Source organism: Lampris incognitus, chromosome 17 (genome assembly GCF_029633865.1).
Source record: "Lampris incognitus isolate fLamInc1 chromosome 17, fLamInc1.hap2, whole genome shotgun sequence".
In the NCBI taxonomy this organism is placed as follows: Eukaryota; Metazoa; Chordata; class Actinopteri; order Lampriformes; family Lampridae; genus Lampris; species Lampris incognitus.
In genome coordinates, this window is record NC_079227.1 from 36028262 (window position 1) to 36045942 (window position 17681).

General features: G+C 47.5%; 1 protein-coding gene across 1 annotated transcript in view; it reads left to right on the forward strand.

Moving 5' to 3' along the window:
- LOC130127199 (protocadherin-15-like) overlaps positions 1 to 17681 on the forward strand; it is a 409304-nt gene that overhangs the window by 299533 nt on the left and 92090 nt on the right. Inside the window, 1 exon segment of the mRNA XM_056296769.1 lies at positions 9634 to 9874. Within this exon segment, the coding sequence (XP_056152744.1) occupies positions 9634 to 9874 (241 nt within the window).

Below are 17681 nucleotides of genomic sequence, written 5' to 3' on the forward strand. Positions count from 1 at the left end.
TCTCTCTCGCTCTCTATCTGCCCCTCTCGCTCTCTTTTTCTCTGGCTGTCTGTCTGTCTGTCTGTCTCTCTCTCTCTCTCTCTCTCTCTCTCTGCCCCTCTCTCTGCCTCTTTCTGTCCCTCTCTCTCTCTGCCCCTCTCTCTTCCTCCCTCTCTCACTCTGCCTCTCTCTCTGCCCCTCTCTCTTCCTCCCTCTCTCTCCCTGCCCTCTCCCTGCCCCTCTCTCTCTCTCTCTCTCTCTCTCTCTCTCTCTCTCTCATCTCTCTCTCTCTCTCTCTCTCTCTCTCTCTCTCTCTCTCTCTCTCTCTCTCTCTCTCTCTCTGCTGTCTCTCTCTGCCCCTCTCTGCCTCTTTCTGTCCCTCTCTCTCTCTGCCCCTCTCTCTTCCTCCCTCTCTCACTCTTCCCCTCTCTCTTCCTCCTCTCTCACTCTGCCCCTCTCGCTCTCTTTTTGTCTGGCTGTCTGGCTGTCTGTCTCTCTCTCTCTCTGCCTCTCTGTCCCTCTCTCTCTCTTTCTCTCTCTCTCTGCCTCTCTCTTTCTGCTCCTCTCTGCCTCTTTCTGTTCCTCTCTCTCTCTCTGCCCCTCTTGCTCTCTTCCTCGCTGCCTCTTTCCATCCCTCTCTCTCTGCCTCTCTCTTTTGCCTCTCTCTGCCTCTCTCTCTGCCCCCCTCTCTCTCGCTCTCTACCTGTCTCTTTCTGCCCCTCTTTCTGCCCCTCTCTTTCTGCCCCTCTCTCTGCCTCTCTCTCTCTGCCTCTCTCTTTCTGCCTCTCTCTCTGCCTCTCTCTCTCTGCCTCTCTCTTTCTGCCTCTCTCTTTCTGCCCCTCTCTCTGCCTCTCTTTCTCTGCCTCTCTCTTTCTGCCTCTCTCTTTCTGCCTCTCTCTTTCTGCCCCTCTCTCTGCCTCTCTTTCTCTGCCTCTCTCTTTCTCTGCCTCTCTCTTTCTGCCTCTCTCTCGCTCGCTCTCTCTCTCTGCCCGCCCCTGTCTCTCTCTTCCACACTGTTTTAGTTCTCCTTACACCTGCAGTATTAGTATGCTGACAGCATCAACCACATGGACGCACACACACCCACACACACACAGGTGTAAAGTCACACAAAGAAACAAACAAATCTATGCACATTCTTGCAAACATGCAAACATGTGCACAGACACACCCACACGGTGTGCGTGTGTGTGTGTGCAGTGACTTGTGTGTACTCAGTGGATGTTGTTGGCCTGAGGTGAAGCTAACATAAAGAAAACATGTCCACACCACAGCTTATTGAAATGGACCAAAGCTTCACACTTCTCCCCTTAACACGTCAGCGTCTGTCTACAAACGCCTTGTTTTGCTGTTTGTGCGTGTGTGTTTGTGTCTGCGTGTCGTTGTGTGTTTGTGTGTGCGTCCTTTCCTGTCTGCGTGTCAGTGTTTCCTCCCCTTCGCCATCAGAATGCTCGCGGCATGATATTTTGTTGATGAATCTAATGAGAGTGTGCTGGGAGAGAGAAGAGCAGCAAAATAAATAAAGAAGAGCTTCTGCACATCAAAGCTTTGTTTTAAGGCGAGATGGTGTAAAATCCAAGATGGCGCCGCGTTGCTCTGTCTTGCGTCATCACTCTGCAGACTGAGACGGTGCATTATACCGTGATTTATACCGCGATGACGGATTTACATACATCTGCTCAGAAGCATCGGCTGCTCCGCACACTTACCGGCAGGGGGAGACACATGAGGCCGCATGTGGGATGTCAGCGGTTCAGTCCCCGTAGGAGCCGGAAGGGCCCATTCCTGTTGACTCCCCCTCTCCAGGACAGACGTCTCACCGGACCTGCACCGGGGTCGTCTTCCTGACCAGCCTGCAAAAACGGCTTCCGTGTACTGTATGAATGTGCTGCAGAGAGGCAAACTGAAAATTCAGTTCAAATCGGTCTCACTTCATCCATCCATCCATGATCTAAACCACTTATCCGGCTCTCAAGGTGGCAGGGATGCTGGACCCTATCCCAGCCTGTAGCAGGTTGCAGACTCCGGTAGCACAAGATACCTGCGCAGAGATGCTTTTTAAAGTGGCATGGGGGATTGTGCTTCTCCCAACGCCACTGACTTGACTGTAGGGAGGTGGTTCCAATGGCAAGGGGGACCCCTAGATGACCGGCACCTCCACAAAACTGCAGGAGGCTGCCGGAAGTCCAGTTTTTCGGAAACCGCCTCGAAGTGTGCCGCCTAGACTTTTTGTCTTACCAGACTCACCGACAAGGCGAGCAGGGCAGTGGTTGATTGGGGCCAGGGCATGTCCATCCTATCCCAGCAGTCATTGGGCGGCAGGTGGGGAGACACCCTGGCCAGGCCGCCAGTCTATCACCGGGCTGACACACACAATCATTCACAGCTAGGGAACATTTAGTACGGCCGAGTCACCTGGCCTACATGCCTTTGGGAGGAAACCGGAGCCCCCGGAGGAAACCCACGCAGACACGGGGACAACACGCAAACTCCACACAGAGGACGACCTGGGGCGAACCCCAAGGTTGGACTGCTGCGGGGCTCGAACCCAGCACCTTCTTGCTGTGAGGCGACTACGCTAACCGCTGCGCCAACCGTGCCGCCCAAACATAATTTTTCCCAAAGATAAATCTGATTGTTGTCAGGCTTCAGAGCCAGAACACCACTCAGTGACACCCCGGTTGTGCAGCCACGGGCTTGGAGCGCTTCCTCGTGACATAATCAGTGACAAGCTAATCTGTCCCCTCTGACTTGATAAGTTTCTGGGGTTGTGTCCCATTTGTTTTGTGCTGGAGTAGATACGGGCCTCGTTTAGCTAGCGTACCCTCTTGCATGTTGGGACTATTGGATCTCATCATACACTGCGTGGTGAAGAGCCCGTCTCCCATCCCTCATCTGGGAGCTCTGGTAGGCAGAAGGGACGGGCGGCAACCACCATGTGTGGACGAGCCACACAACCACACACAGCGGGTCACTTTGTAAAACAGCACACTGGCTAAACTAACAGTTGCCATGCTAGGCGGCTGCCCACAGTGCCTATGCCTTTGAATGCTACTGTTTATAGCTGAAGGTCCGTTTAAAAAAAGGATAATAGGGAGTCCGGGTAGCGTAGCGGTCTATTCTGTTGCCTACCAACACGGGTGTCGGGGGTTCGAATCCCTGTGTTACCTCCGGCTTGGTCGGGCATCCCTACAGACACAATTGGCCGTGTCTGCGGGTGGGAAGCCGGATGTGGGTATGTGTCCTGGTCGCTGCACTAGCGCCTCCTCTGGTCGGTCGGGGTGCCTGTTGGTGGGGGGGACTGGCGTGATCCTCCCACGTGCTACGTCACCCTGTTGAAACGTCTCACTTTTAGGTGAAAAGAAGCGGTCAGCAACTCCACATGTATCAGAGGAGGTATGTGGTAGTCTGCAACCCTCCCCGTGGCAGTGGGGGTGGAGCAGCGACCGGGATGGCTTGGAAGAGTGGGGTAATTGGCTGGGTACAATTGCAGAGAAAAAGGGGGGAAGATCCCCCCCCAAAAAAAGATAGTAATACAAGGGGGCGGCATGGTTCAGGAGGTAGAGCAGGTCCTATAGTAATCAGAAGGTTTCTGGTTTGATCCCCGGCTCCTCCAGAGAGTGTGTCCAAGTGTCCTTGAGCAAGACACTGAACCCCTAACTGCTCCTGACGAGCTGGTTGGCACCTTGCATGGCAGCCTCCACCATCAGTGTATGAGTGTGTGTGTGAATGGGTGGATGTGAGGCATCCGCTGTAAAGCACTCTGAGTGGTCGGTAGACTAGAAAAACACAACAGAAATTCAGTCCATCTACCGTTTATTTACCATCTCGTCTCCTCATCCGCCGCTTCTCTGGGGTCGGGTCGCGGTGGCAGCAAGCTAAGTAGGGCACTCCAGACATCCCTCTCCCCAGCAACGCCCTCCAGCTCCTCCTGGGGGATCCCAAGGTGTTCCCAGGCCAGATTGGACATGTAGTCCCTCCAGCGAGTTCTGGGTCTACCCCCAGTCGGATGTGCCAGGAAAACCTCCAAAGGAAGGCGCCCAGGAGGCATCCTAATCAGATGCCCGAACCCCCTCAACTGGCTCCTTTCGACGTGAGGAGTCACGGCTCTACTCCGAGCTCCCTCCGGATGTCCGAGCTCCTCACCCTATCTCTAAGGCTGAGCCCAGACTCCCTACGGAGGAAACTCATTTCAGCAGCTCGTATCCACGATCTCACCTTTTCGGTCACTACCCAAAGCTCATGGCCATAGGGGAGGGCTGGAATGAAGACTGGCTGGTTTGAGCATTTATTTACCGTTAACTTAAAAACCATCTGTCATTGGATGAACTAAAACTCTAGAGACAAACATCAGCAGATGAAACCAGGCAAAACAGTCATTGGCCTGATGAAGGGCAACAAACGTTGATTATTAATGCAAAATAAAACACCGAATCCCTTCATGTGCAAATAAGCGAACACATTAAGGCACTCGAACCTCTTGTTTGTGGGTACAGGGTTTCCCAGACTATGTTGACGTTGTGACCCTCCTGTGGCAATACTTTTTGAGCTGGGGCTCGTCAAACATTCCGAGCGGTGAACTAAGCCAGTCATTTTCATCCGTCCATCTACCCACTCTGTGAACCGCCTCTGCTGCTCTCAGGGATCATCTATATTGTCCATCAACGCAGGACTCCTCTTTTCAGTCTTCAGTCATGAGCCACTGATATCAAACGAATCACACATGGCATCCCGTGACCCACCTGGCCCGTGCTGTGACCCACTTGTGGACCGAGAGCCACAGGTTGGAACCCACTGCTCTCACACTCCAGGGGGGAAGCAGATGAGTGGCAAGAGTGATATTAGTCATCACCTGACCCCTAAAAGATTTCATTTAACTGTGCCGAGTTCACATCACAGGCATTACTTTCTATTTTCACCAAGACTACCCCCCCACCCCCACCCCCACCCCACACACACACACATAACAAATCAGAAATGCATAGATAAGTAGGGGTAGGACACAAATGGAATTTGTGCAAAGAAAAACAAACATGTCTCAGTCACAGAGCGATGAGAAGAAATCTGATCCAGATCAAGTTTACGATCGTGCCTGACGAAAACCGCTGGAACGGCAGCCATGCATTACATGCGCACTCGGTCTCAAAGACCAGGATGTAAGGGCATCCGGGTAGCGTAGCGGACTATCCTGTTGCCTGCCTATCAGTGTGTGAACAATACCATGGCTTTCGGGAGAGCTCACTTTTTTTTCATTACTGGGGGGGTCGGGGGGGTCGGGTCCCTCAAAGAAGGGGCTGACTCTTGTTGCAAAGAGACGTGTATAGCTGCAAGCATGGAGGCCTACTGGCTCTACGTCAGCACATCTGATATGCTATAGGGCAGTGGTTCTCAACCGGGGGTCCGCGGACCCCTAGTGGTCCGTGGTGTAATTGCAAGGGGTCCGTGAAAATAAAATATTTTTAAAAAAAAAAGATCCTATGACATTTATAGAAATAGGATTATTTTACTCAAATGTGACTGAGACCTTTATCTACCTAAACTATAAAGGGTAACAGGACTTCTTTCTCTAATTACATCTGTTTCACAAGTGTCATTTGTTGTATTTTAATAAGAGATCTCGCTCCCGTTTGCATTGTTAAAAGTTACTGCATAAGAATTGTTTTGTTAACTATATCTAAGTTACAGCTGAAAGCTCTTATTTTTGCCCCAAAGAGTGAATAAATGCTATAATGCAATTTAAAATGCAGTTTCTACTGTTTCGATCAAATTGCAACCCCCCTCCCCAAAGATCAGGTGTTTGCCGTAGCTATCTGTAGGCTGACTACAAAACAGAAAGGACTAATGGCGAAGTTTTGTTATTATTATTAATATTATTGCGTCGCCAGGCTTCGATGTTGATGGCAGGAGTTGCATGCATGCCGGTATCTTTATGAAAAGTGAATTAGTGCACCTCGTGTATGCATCAATGATAGGCTAATTTACACATGATCCATGATGACGAAGGCACAGAAGAATAGAAATGCATAGCATATTGTCAATATTCTAGAGACCCCCCCCCCAAAAAAATTTTTCACAAATCCTGTTTTTAGGGGAGGCCATGTCTTATTAAGCGGAGCCAAGCTGTCTCTGGCTCCCCCGTAGTCCCCACCCTGCTATCAACACAGGGGTCGCCGGTTCAAATCCCTGTGTTGCCTCCGGCGTGGTCGGGCGTCCCTACAGACACAATTTAGCCGTGTCTGCGGGTGGGAAGCCGGATGTGGGTTTGTGTCCTGGTCGCTGCACTAGCGCCTCCTATGCTCGGTTGGGGCACCGGTTCGGGAGGGAGGGGGAACTGGGGGGGGGAATAGCGTGATCCTCCCACGCGCTACGTCCCCCTGGTGAAACTCCTCACTGTCAGGTGAAAAGAAGCGGCTGGCGACTCCACATGTATGGGAGGAGGCATGTGGTAGTCTGCAGCCCTCCCCATGGCAGTGGGGGTGGAGCAGAGACCGGGACGGCTCGGACAAGTAGGGTAATTGGCCAAAACAAAAGACCAGGATATGGTTCCATTGAGAAACTGAATCAACTGGTGTGCAGCGTGAGTGCGTAGGGGGTGATACAGAGACGTGCTAGCTAGCACACACAGAACTTAGAGTTACTAGCTTATCAAGTAGCCTAAGTAAAGGTGGCCAAGTTGCAAAGCCGTGAGTTGACTACATGACAAAGGGGACACATGGGGCATGCCTTCAGCGCTAGCTTAGGTTGGCCCTCTAAATAGTAACCCATAAACAGGACTGGCTAGTTTGCAGTAGTCCTCCCTGTAGCTAACGGCTGTCGAAGTCTCAGCAAACCGTTGGTTATGGTCAGACAAGGGGTGCAGATGAACACTGTCTGTCTCTAGAGGCCGGCGCTTCTTCATCACGTGGGGTTTCCGGGGGTGGATTGTAACCAGAAATATATGAAGTCAGGCACCTGCCTTAACTTGAGGTGATGCTCGGAGGTTCAGGGAACGGCGTATGGCTGGCTATCTTGAAAGCGAAACCTGTTGTGACTCACTTTTATTGGGTTTGATTTTGTTTTTTTGTGCTTTGTCAACCGTGTCTGTGAAACGTGTTAAAATGCCTCTTTGTCCTCATTTCATATGTCAAGAAACCCTACAGATCTGCTGCATCTGTTTTCTCCAACTTCTCTCTGCGCTGTGCCTGCTGACGTCACAACGATAGCACAACTACTGCTACATGCAGTACATGGACGTTAACACAATTACTGCTACATGCAGTACATGGATGTTAACACAACTACAGCTAAATGCAGTACATGGATGTTAGCACAACTACTGCTACATGCAGTACATGGATGTTAACACAACTACTACTACAGGGATGTTAACACAACTACTGCTACATGCAGTACAGGGATGTTAACACAACTACTGCTACATGCAGTACATGGGTGTTAACACAACTACTGCTACATGCAGTACATGGATGTTAACACAACTACTGCTACATGCAGTACATGGGTGTTAACACAACTACTGCTACATGCAGTACATGGATGTTAACACAACTACTGCTACATGCAGTACATGGATGTTAACACAACTACTGCTACATGCAGTACATGGGTGTTAACACAACTACTGCTACATGCAGTACATGGGTGTTAACACAACTACTGCTACAGGGATGCTAACACAACTACCGCTACATGCAGTACATGGATGTTAACACAACTACTGCTACAGGGATGTTAACACAACTACTGCTACATGCAGTACATGGATGTTAACACAACTACTGCTACATGCAGTACATGGGTGTTAACACAACTACTGCTACAGGGATGCTAACACAACTACCGCTACATGCAGTACATGGATGTTAACACAACTACTGCTACAGGGATGTTAACACAACTACTGCTACATGCAGTACATGGGTGTTAACACAACTACTGCTACATGCAGTACATGGGTGTTAACACAACTACTGCTACAGGGATGCTAACACAACTACCGCTACATGCAGTACATGGATGTTAACACAACTACTGCTACAGGGATGTTAACACAACTACTGCTACATGCAGTACATGGATGTTAACACAACTACTGCTACATGCAGTACATGGATGTTAACACAACTACTGCTACATGCAGTACATGGATGTTAACACAACAACTGCTACATGCAGTACATGGATGTTAACACAACTACTACTACAGGGATGTTAACACAACTACTGCTACATGCAGTACATGGATGTTAACACAACTACTGCTACATGCAGTACATGGATGTTAACACAACTACTGCTACATGCAGTACATGGATGTTAACACAACTACTACTACAGGGATGTTAACACAACTACTGCTACATACAGTACATGGATGTTAACACAACTACTACTACAGGGATGTTAACACAACTACTGCTACATGCAGTACATGGATGTTAACACAACTACTGCTACATGCAGTACATGGATGTTAACACAACTACTGCTACAGTACATGGATGTTAACACAGCTACTGCTACAGTACATGGATATTAACACAACTACTGCTACATGCAGTACATGGATGTTAACACAACTACTGCTACATGCAGTACATGGATGTTAACACAACTACTGCTACAGTACATGGATGTTAACACAGCTACTGCTACAGTACATGGATATTAGCACAACTACTGCTACATGCAGTACATGGATGTTAACACAACTACAGTACATGCAGTACATGGATGTTAACACAACTACTGCTACATGTAGTACATGGATGTTAACACAACTACCGCTACATGCAGTACATGGATGTTAACACAACTACTGCTACATACAGTACATGGGTGTTAACACAACTACTACTACAGGGATGTTAACACAACTATTGCTACAGGGATGTTAACACAACTACTGCTACATGCAGTACATGGATGTTAACACAACTACTGCTACATGCAGTACATGGATGTTAACACAACTACTGCTACATACAGTACATGGGTGTTAACACAACTACTGCTACATACAGTACATGGGTGTTAACACAACTACTACTACAGGGATGTTAACACAACTATTGCTACAGGGATGTTAACACAACTACTGCTACATGCAGTACATGGATATTAACACAACTGCTATTGATGTTAACACAACTACTGCTACATGCAGTACATGGATGTTAACACAACTACTGCTACATGCAGTACATGGGTGTTAACACAGCTACTGCTACAGACAGTACATGGATGTTAACACAACTACTGCTACATGCAGTACATGGGTGTTAACACAGCTACTGCTACATACAGTACATGGATGTTAACACAACTACTGCTACATACAGTACATGGATGTTAACACAACTTCTGCTACACACAGTAGTCCACCAAGGGGCCGACACATTCACACCTAGAGATGATTTAGTATGGCCGATACCAACTCAGTCATTGCTTATGGTCCATCGGTAGTCCGTGTCTGGGTCTACAGAGTGTCTGGGTCTACAGAATGTCTGGGTCTACAGAGTGTCTGGGTCTACAGAATGTCTGGGTCTACAGAGTGTCTGGGTCTACAGAATGTCTGGGTCTACAGAGTGTCTGGGTCTACAGAGTGTCTGGGTCTACAGTGTGTCTGGGTCTACAGTGTGTCTGGGTCTACAGAGTGTCTGGGTCTACGGAGTGTCTGGGTCTACGGAGTGTCTGGGTCTACGGAGTGTCTGGGTCTACAGAGTGTCTGGGTCTACAGAATGTCTGGGTCTACGGAGTGTCTTGGTCTACGGAGTGTCTGGGTCTACGGAGTGTCTGGGTCTACGGAGTGTCTGGGTCTACAGAGTGTCTGGGTCTACAGAATGTCTGGGTCTACAGAGTGTCTGGGTCTACAGAGTCGGCCTGCCTTCTGCTTGTACTTGTTGGTTTGGAAATGTCCAGAGCGTTTCTGGGGGTCTGCCGCTCAACGCCTGCAAACAGCAGCAGCGCCGCTTGTGAGGACGGGCTTCTTTGAAACTGCAGCGTTCAGTGAGTCTGCCAGACCGCTACAGCTGTAATGATACATAATGGCTCCTTAGTAAATGAGAACACAGCAGGGGGACATTTCGAAAGCGGAGATCCTGAGCTGTCTAACTACGTATAGCAGGTGGTAAAACAACAAAGCTACCTGTCTGAGCATGCAGCGCAACTCTGGTAACATCGCACATTGACCACTGCCGCTCTTTACTGGCAGGTCTCCCACAATTATCAGCAGTCGTGATTTGACAGACACCAGTATTGACAGTACTGGTCTGTCTGTCAGTGCTGATAGATGCGCTGGTGCATCTAAATCAGAGACATTATTAATGTTGTTATCTGCAGCTGGGCGGCACGGTGGCACAGTGGTTAGCGCGGTCGCCTCGCAGCAAGAAGGTCCTGGGTTCGAGCCCCGGGGTAGTCCAACCTTGAGGGTCGTCCCGGGTCGTCCTCTGTGTGGAGTTTGCATGTTCTCCCTGTGGGTCTGCGTGGCTTTCCTCCCACAGTCCAAAGCAGTGGTCACCAACCCTGCTCCTGGAGAGCTACCGTCCTGCCGGTTTTCACTCCAACCCTGATTTAACACACCTGATTCTACTGTTTGCCTACTTAGCAACACCTTGATTAGTTGAATCAGGTATGTTAAACTGGGGTTGGAGTGAAAACCGGCAGGACGGTAGCTCTCCAGGAGCAGGATTGGTGACCTCTGGTCCAAAGACATGTAGTAGGTCAGGTGAATCGGCTGTACTAAATTGTCCCTAGGTGTGTGTGTGTTGGCCTTGTGATGGACTGGCGGCCTGTCCAGGGTGTCTCCCCGCCTGCCGCCCAGTGACTGCTGGGATAGGCTCCAGCATCCCCGTGACCCTGACAGCAGGATAAGCGGTTTGGGTGATGGATGGATGGATATCCGCGGCTGAGTGTATCCTGCTATGCTAACCTCAGAGTACCAAACAGCCTTCCATGTTTTTAACCTTTACAGGATTTTGAACGTGGAGATGTCAGCCAGCTCACTGCAATGATCTCGGGTTTAGTTGCTCTTTAAGGTCTTCAGAAAGCTGCACAAATCCCTGACTCCCATAGCTGAGCTCGATCTCTGCTGTGGAAAGTTACCTGACATTCGAATAAATGTGTGAAGCTTCTCATAATTACCAGGTAATTGACAGCATGGGGTCATTATGATATGAAAGTATTTCATAAGTTTGATGGAACATGTCTAACTACTGAATATTACTGTACTCATTTAATTACATGTAATTGCTACACTTTTTTATGCAAAAATCGATATGAAGTTAATGTCTCCCGCATGTCAAATGCACAGCGTATACCGTTCAATATGAAGAATTATATTACGTAGCATTAAATACTGTCGGCTTTATCATGCCGTAACCTGAGAGGAGTTGCTGCGCATCATTAACCTTCACCAGGTTCCAGTGGGCGATCTCATCATCCCCCACGGTAATGAAGGCCTCACCCACACCATTCATATCAGTTCTGTAATGAAGGCCTCACCCACACCATTCATATCAGTTCTGTAATGAAGGCCTCACCCACACCATTCATATCAGTTCTGAAGGGCTAATCGCTGTGATGATGGCCCGTTGGTGAAGCTCATCAGTAGCCCCGTCTGTCACCAGGAAAATGCCATAGATACACAAGCACTGTACACATGCCATAGCGATGGGGAGCCAGAGCTTTTATAGCAAATGACTACATTCAGATACTCCGGACTCTGCACGCTTTACTCCCCAAATGACACTTAACGGCCACAGTGAAGTTCCAGACCCACTCAACTCAACCAATCAGGTGATTAGAGCGAAAAGACCAAAATATTTCATACAACTAGTACGCTTTGTATACGTTTGCGTTTCATTTTGTGTTTTCATAAGCTGCATTTCAGCTCTGGGGAGTCACGTGAATTAGATATGTGTGATGACAGGTTTGATACACTTGCAAGCCAAGTTGCATGCCTAGGGAACAGATAAGCATGACCGATGACCAGACACTTTTTCTATTTGACAATAGAAATTCTGGAATTGTGGCGATAATATAATAAAATAATTATACAACAGTTGGTTCCAACCAAGTCATTTGATTGGACAAGAGTCATTCCACGAGTGCTGATATTCAGTATAACAGCACTGGGACACTGGGACGTAACTATATGGATCACTCCGCCCCACAGGTGTCCTATTAATAACCGTTAATTAGGCTACATCAACGGTTGTTATCAATATCAGATTGTAGCAAACTTGCACGGCAAAGATGAATATATTTCCCCAAATAACATTTAAGTTAAATTACAAATGGTTGCACAATAAATGGAAACATCCAGATTAATGTACAGTGATACAAAGTAGCTAGCCAGCGGTAACGTTGTGTAGACCTATACAAAGTAGCAAGCAGTGCAGGAAAATGTTTGTGTTCAGGTTGCCTGGCAACGGTCCAAGTTCAAGAGCGCAGTTGTGCAACTATTTGTTGGCGGGGCTAAATGATTAAAATGATAAAATTAAATGATTAAATGAACAAAAAAAATCATAATCTGCTGTCGCTTATTACTGTTAACCAGTAAATGGCGATTGTAGAACTGTTGTATAAAAGCAATATCCCACTCGAGGTCGTGCGGCCTCGAACCAAAGATAATCACAGCCGTGCTGATATTCAGTATAACAGCGTGACCTCGAGTGTGGTATTGCTTCATTATAAACCATCAAATATAAACCCCATTATTTACACTAGGGCGAGTTATTTAAAATGTACATATTTTTGTCCCCAGCGAATAGCGGAGTGGGAAAGAGAAATAACAGGTATTCAATACATAGTTTGTCCTCTTTTGCACATAACAGATACCTCAAAAAGTGTGTGACTTTATTCAAGTCCCAGCTTTGAAATACATCTCTGTATCTGTCTACTGCAGTAGTTTCTACAGTGTACGTCCTTCTAAGGGAATGTCCTGAGTGAGACGTACAAGAGTAGGCGTTAGGATTTGCTTCAGCTCCTAATTAGGCAGCACCCAGATGTAGTTTTGTCCCAGTGGGCAAGAGGGCTGTCTCACTGTGAACAGAAGTTGGGAAGAGCGCTCTAAGAAACCCAATTAAGCTGGGAGCACACTGTGTGATTTGAAGGCTGATTATAACCCTAATTTGGCCATGATGACTCATTTTCAAGATGGTGGCGAGTCTTCACCAGTCTGCGTAAAATAGGTCAGGTCAACATGGACAGTCAGCATGCTACACTACAATGAAGTGTGTGTGTGTGGGGGGGGGGGTGAGATTCAAATTGTGCACTGCCAGATCCAACCTTCAACCAGTTGGAACTGTGATGATAATATCAAACACATTTGATTTTTACAGTTGGAATCTGGATAAGTTTGAGCTCATCGGTGAGCGTGTGCACTTCTATGACTCCATTCATAGCCAGTGTGCTTATCTCCAGCTGTAATTCGCAACATAAAATGTGTGATGCTGACTTGTTTGGTTAGGACTGTAAGTCTTCCAGTGTTTTAAATCAAGCTGGCAGGGCTGAAAGACTCTCAGGGGTCTCAGCCCATCCTCCCTTGCAGAAGTCACTGCAGAAAGCTTTGCAGTGGTACAGTTTTGCGGCAGCAAAGCATGTGAACGTGATCTATCCTGAAACGTTTGTGTATCGTGCCCGAAATAGAACAGTACCTTTCAGCTGGGAAGGTGACCCCCATTATTTGTGTTTTAAATGGAAAGCCAGAGGCTGCGACCAGGAAGAGGTCAAACTACTCTGCCTCACGGTCTGGCAGCAACTACTGTGGTGTGTTTTTTTGCAGATGATGTCATGCTTTCAGCTTAATTAAACTGTAACCTCAAGTAGGCATTGGAATGGTTTTTTTAGGAGAATTGTTTATACCGTTGGGATTAGACGAGAACTCCAACCCTTGGAACAGAGTTTTCCATAAAAATAAACCCCAAACAAACAAACAAACAAAACAAGACAAAACCAAAGGTTGGAAGTGAACAGCTGCTCCGAGGAAATTGTCTCGGGTATGGCAAGGTCTAGTTTGTAAATGAGGGTAAAAGGGCTTTTCAGGTTAATGAGATACATGCTGAACAATAGAGGAGCCATTTATTTTTTATACAAATGTACATTCTCCACAGGTGTACCATCACAGGGACCTTTAAGTCATGTAGTGTACATAGCTGTGCTTTTGAAGATACAAATGGCAGAGGTATAAGAAGGGACTTGCAACAAAGGGTGCTTTACTGACCTGTATCGGGCACCGCCCTGGTGGCAGTATTTGTATAACCCTGCTCTACCTTGTTTGAGCATGCAGATGTGTTCATGGCAGTATTGTATTGGATTGTGGCGATGAAAAGGAAGCTGGGCCTTAATGAAGAGCTTCAGGTTTACCGGGCAATCATAATCTCAAACCTCACCTGTCAAAATGCCGTAGGTTAGTGAGTGGAAGAATGAGAATGAAGCTACAAGTCATTGTGTCTGTCATAGGGTTGTCAGTGCATGCCCATTACAAAAATGGATAGATGGGGGGGGGGGACACAAAGACAACAACGTCTTTGTTTGTTTCGCCTAAGTTCATGTATCAGAGGTTTGATATTTAGACCAACTCAAAGGAGAGAGGATAGTTGTTTTTTCTCCTATCTCCCTCTCTTCTTCTGTCTGGGGTTGTCTGGACAAGTCTCTCGCTCTGACTTGATTAAAACATTTCAGTTTACTTACCACTTCTGCTCCTTAGATCCTCTATTTCACTCGCGGTATGACTCTCCATCTGTTTTTCGGGGGGCAAAACTCTGTCTTGTTCTTCCATGAACTATCTTTTATCAAATTAAACCACTCGTCAGCAAAACACACAGAGTCCCCGAAGCCTCTAAAACATTTTGACTTGGAGATCCTCTCCTGATGTACGCCGAAACAAGTGCATCTGATCTGTGACTCTATAAATATATGTTTTACCACTCCAGTTGAAGGTTACCTTGTTTTGTTGGTACACACAAACAGGCAAGTACACAAAGATCGCTGCCGGCAATGTTGTGGTTTGTGAAAACTGATGCAAAACAGCCTCGGTGTATTTAAAGATAGCGAGCAGCTGTGGGAGACAGGGAGACGGGAGGGGAGAGAGTAAGGGTAAGTGAGGATAAAATGTGAGTGAGGGTCAGAGAGAGAATAATGTGTGGGTTTGAAACAGTGGGAGAGAGTAATAGAAAATCATCATCATCATCATCGGCGGTCACTCGGGGTCGAGTTTGACCGTCCTCCCTCTGGGTCCCTCGGGGTCCTCAGGTGGGTGTAGAGGCCAATCCTGGAGCCACATAATGGGAGGACGCCTGCACGTGACAACTTTTTACATGGAGATCCTGATTCACCTGCAGCCACCACATGGTCCTTGGCAGGGGGTGGCCAGAGTCCAATGGCATGGAGAACCAAGACGGTTGGAGACCACCCTCTGTTGCAGTCTTCATCCACCTTCATTGCCATTGTGACCTGGAGACATCTTCCGCCAGTTCCGCCGTTGAGGTCTTTGTTGGATCGCGCTTCGCCTGGAACCTCCTCCCTTGACCTGTCCACCGTGGGGTGACCCTACCAGGAGCCAAGTTCTTGGGATCATTGGTACACAAGCTTCTCCGCCACGGCAAGGTGAAGAATCCAGGGGAAGAATGGAAAATAAAGAGTGAGTGAAGAAATGAGAGTGGGAGTAAGAGAAAGACATAAGAAGCGAGAGATGTTGGATTGGGAAACAAGAGAACTAAACAAAAAATGAGAGAGGGCGCTCGTGGAGTACACCGCCTCAAAGGCTCTAACTGACTCAAGGTTTGCAAGGGACAGAAAGGCGGACACATAGACAGATAGGCATACAACCAAGTGTGTACGGGCCCATACAGAATGACAGGGTAACTGACTGACTGACAGACAAGCAAACTACCAGAAAAGAAAGTCAGCCCTCATAAAGACAGATGCTGATACCCCAGTCACACCTTGCATTAAATGCCCTCTGTGTATGGAGATCTTATCTGGATAATGGAAAACATGTTAATGTGAGGTGTAAATCAATCAGTCAGCTTTATTGATCCCTAGTGGGGCAGTTGTTTATGCAGCAGTGGGATGCATACATTTAACACACACAAAATACCGGGCACATAAATACAACACTAAGGCCAAAAAACATAAATAAACAGTAAAATACTCAGGAAAAACAAAAAGGTAAACGATGCAAATCACTACCTTTCCCCCCCTAGAGTTCAGGAGGGAGATGGCAGAGGGTATAAATAGTGTTTATGTCTGCTGGTTTTATCCAGTGGAAGTCTGAGGAAGGGTACCAGATGGCAGAAACTGAAACTGTTGATGTGAACGATGGGAACAGTCAGACATGATGGATTCTGCTTTCTTGTGTAACTGTTTGTTGTAAAAATCCTGCAGACTTTTGTGCCGTGCCTGTTATTTTGCTGCAGACATTAATCAGCCCGAGTACATTTTTGTGTTTTACTTTGAGAGATACCAGCAGCTAGAGGAGAATGTGACCACAGCCTCGATGAAACATTGTCATCGGGGTCCTGTCAACCTGGAATTTAGAGTGTCCTGAGACGAAAGCGACGCCGCTGGCTTCTCTTATACACCATGTCAGTGTTACTCTCAAATGTCGGTTGTCTAGTGGAGTTCCCAAATACTTGTAGGACTCCACTACTTCTGTATTCTGGCCATCAATCACTGTGCTGACAGGGGAGGGCTGAGAACACCTAAAATCAATACACACATCCTGAGTCTTTGAGCCGTTCAGTACTAAAAACGAATCATGACACCGATTTGAAAAATAAAATAGTCAACAAGCGCACACGGCAGGCACCGAGATGGCGGTGGGATGGGATCTGCCAGACCACATGTGGAGGTTGTACTGGCTTGCAGTTGGAAACATATATTTGATGACACTGGATATTTGACTATCCAGTATCATTTGAATATCATTTTGTACTCTTACTTCATCAGAAAAGAGGAAGTATAAAGGCTATGCAAAAATCACCATTTCATATTATTATACTCAGAACAGGGCGGCACAGTGCCGCAGTGGTTAGCACGGTCGCCTCACAGCGAGAAGGTCCTGGGTTCGAGCCCCAGGGTAGTCCAACCTTGGTGGGTCGTCCCGGGTCGTCCTCTGTGTGGAGTTTGCATGTTCTCCCCGTGTCTGCGTGGGTTTCCTCCCACAGTCCAAACACATGTAGGTCAGGTGAATCAGCCATACTGAATTGTCCCTAGGTGTGTGTGTGTGTGTCCTGTGGTGGCCTGATAGCCTGTCCAGGGTGTCTCCCCACCTGCTGGGATAGGCTCCAGCATCCCCGTGACCCTGAGAGCAGGATAAGCAGTTTGGATGATGGATGGATACTCAAAACATGTATTTTTGATGAAATACAGCACTACATTTGACAAACACAACTAGACTTACATGCATGAACTATATTTTTTAGAAACATTGCATGTCTTCTGTTGTGTGGGTTCATAGCATTGCGCAGTGGGGCGGGTAGCATGGATTTGCACGCCATTTAAAAACCAACAAGTGTTTTAAAAGTCTTCTTGAAATGGATTTAATCTGAGATACTGCTTAATGTAGGACGTTGTTGTTTGTAAAGCCAGAGTTCACCGTTACCCTGGTAACACATCAGCGGCGTGACGAGTCAGCTCTGGGCCCCATTGCAAGATAGCCAAATCGGGCCCCGGCCTGCCCATCACAATCAGATGAA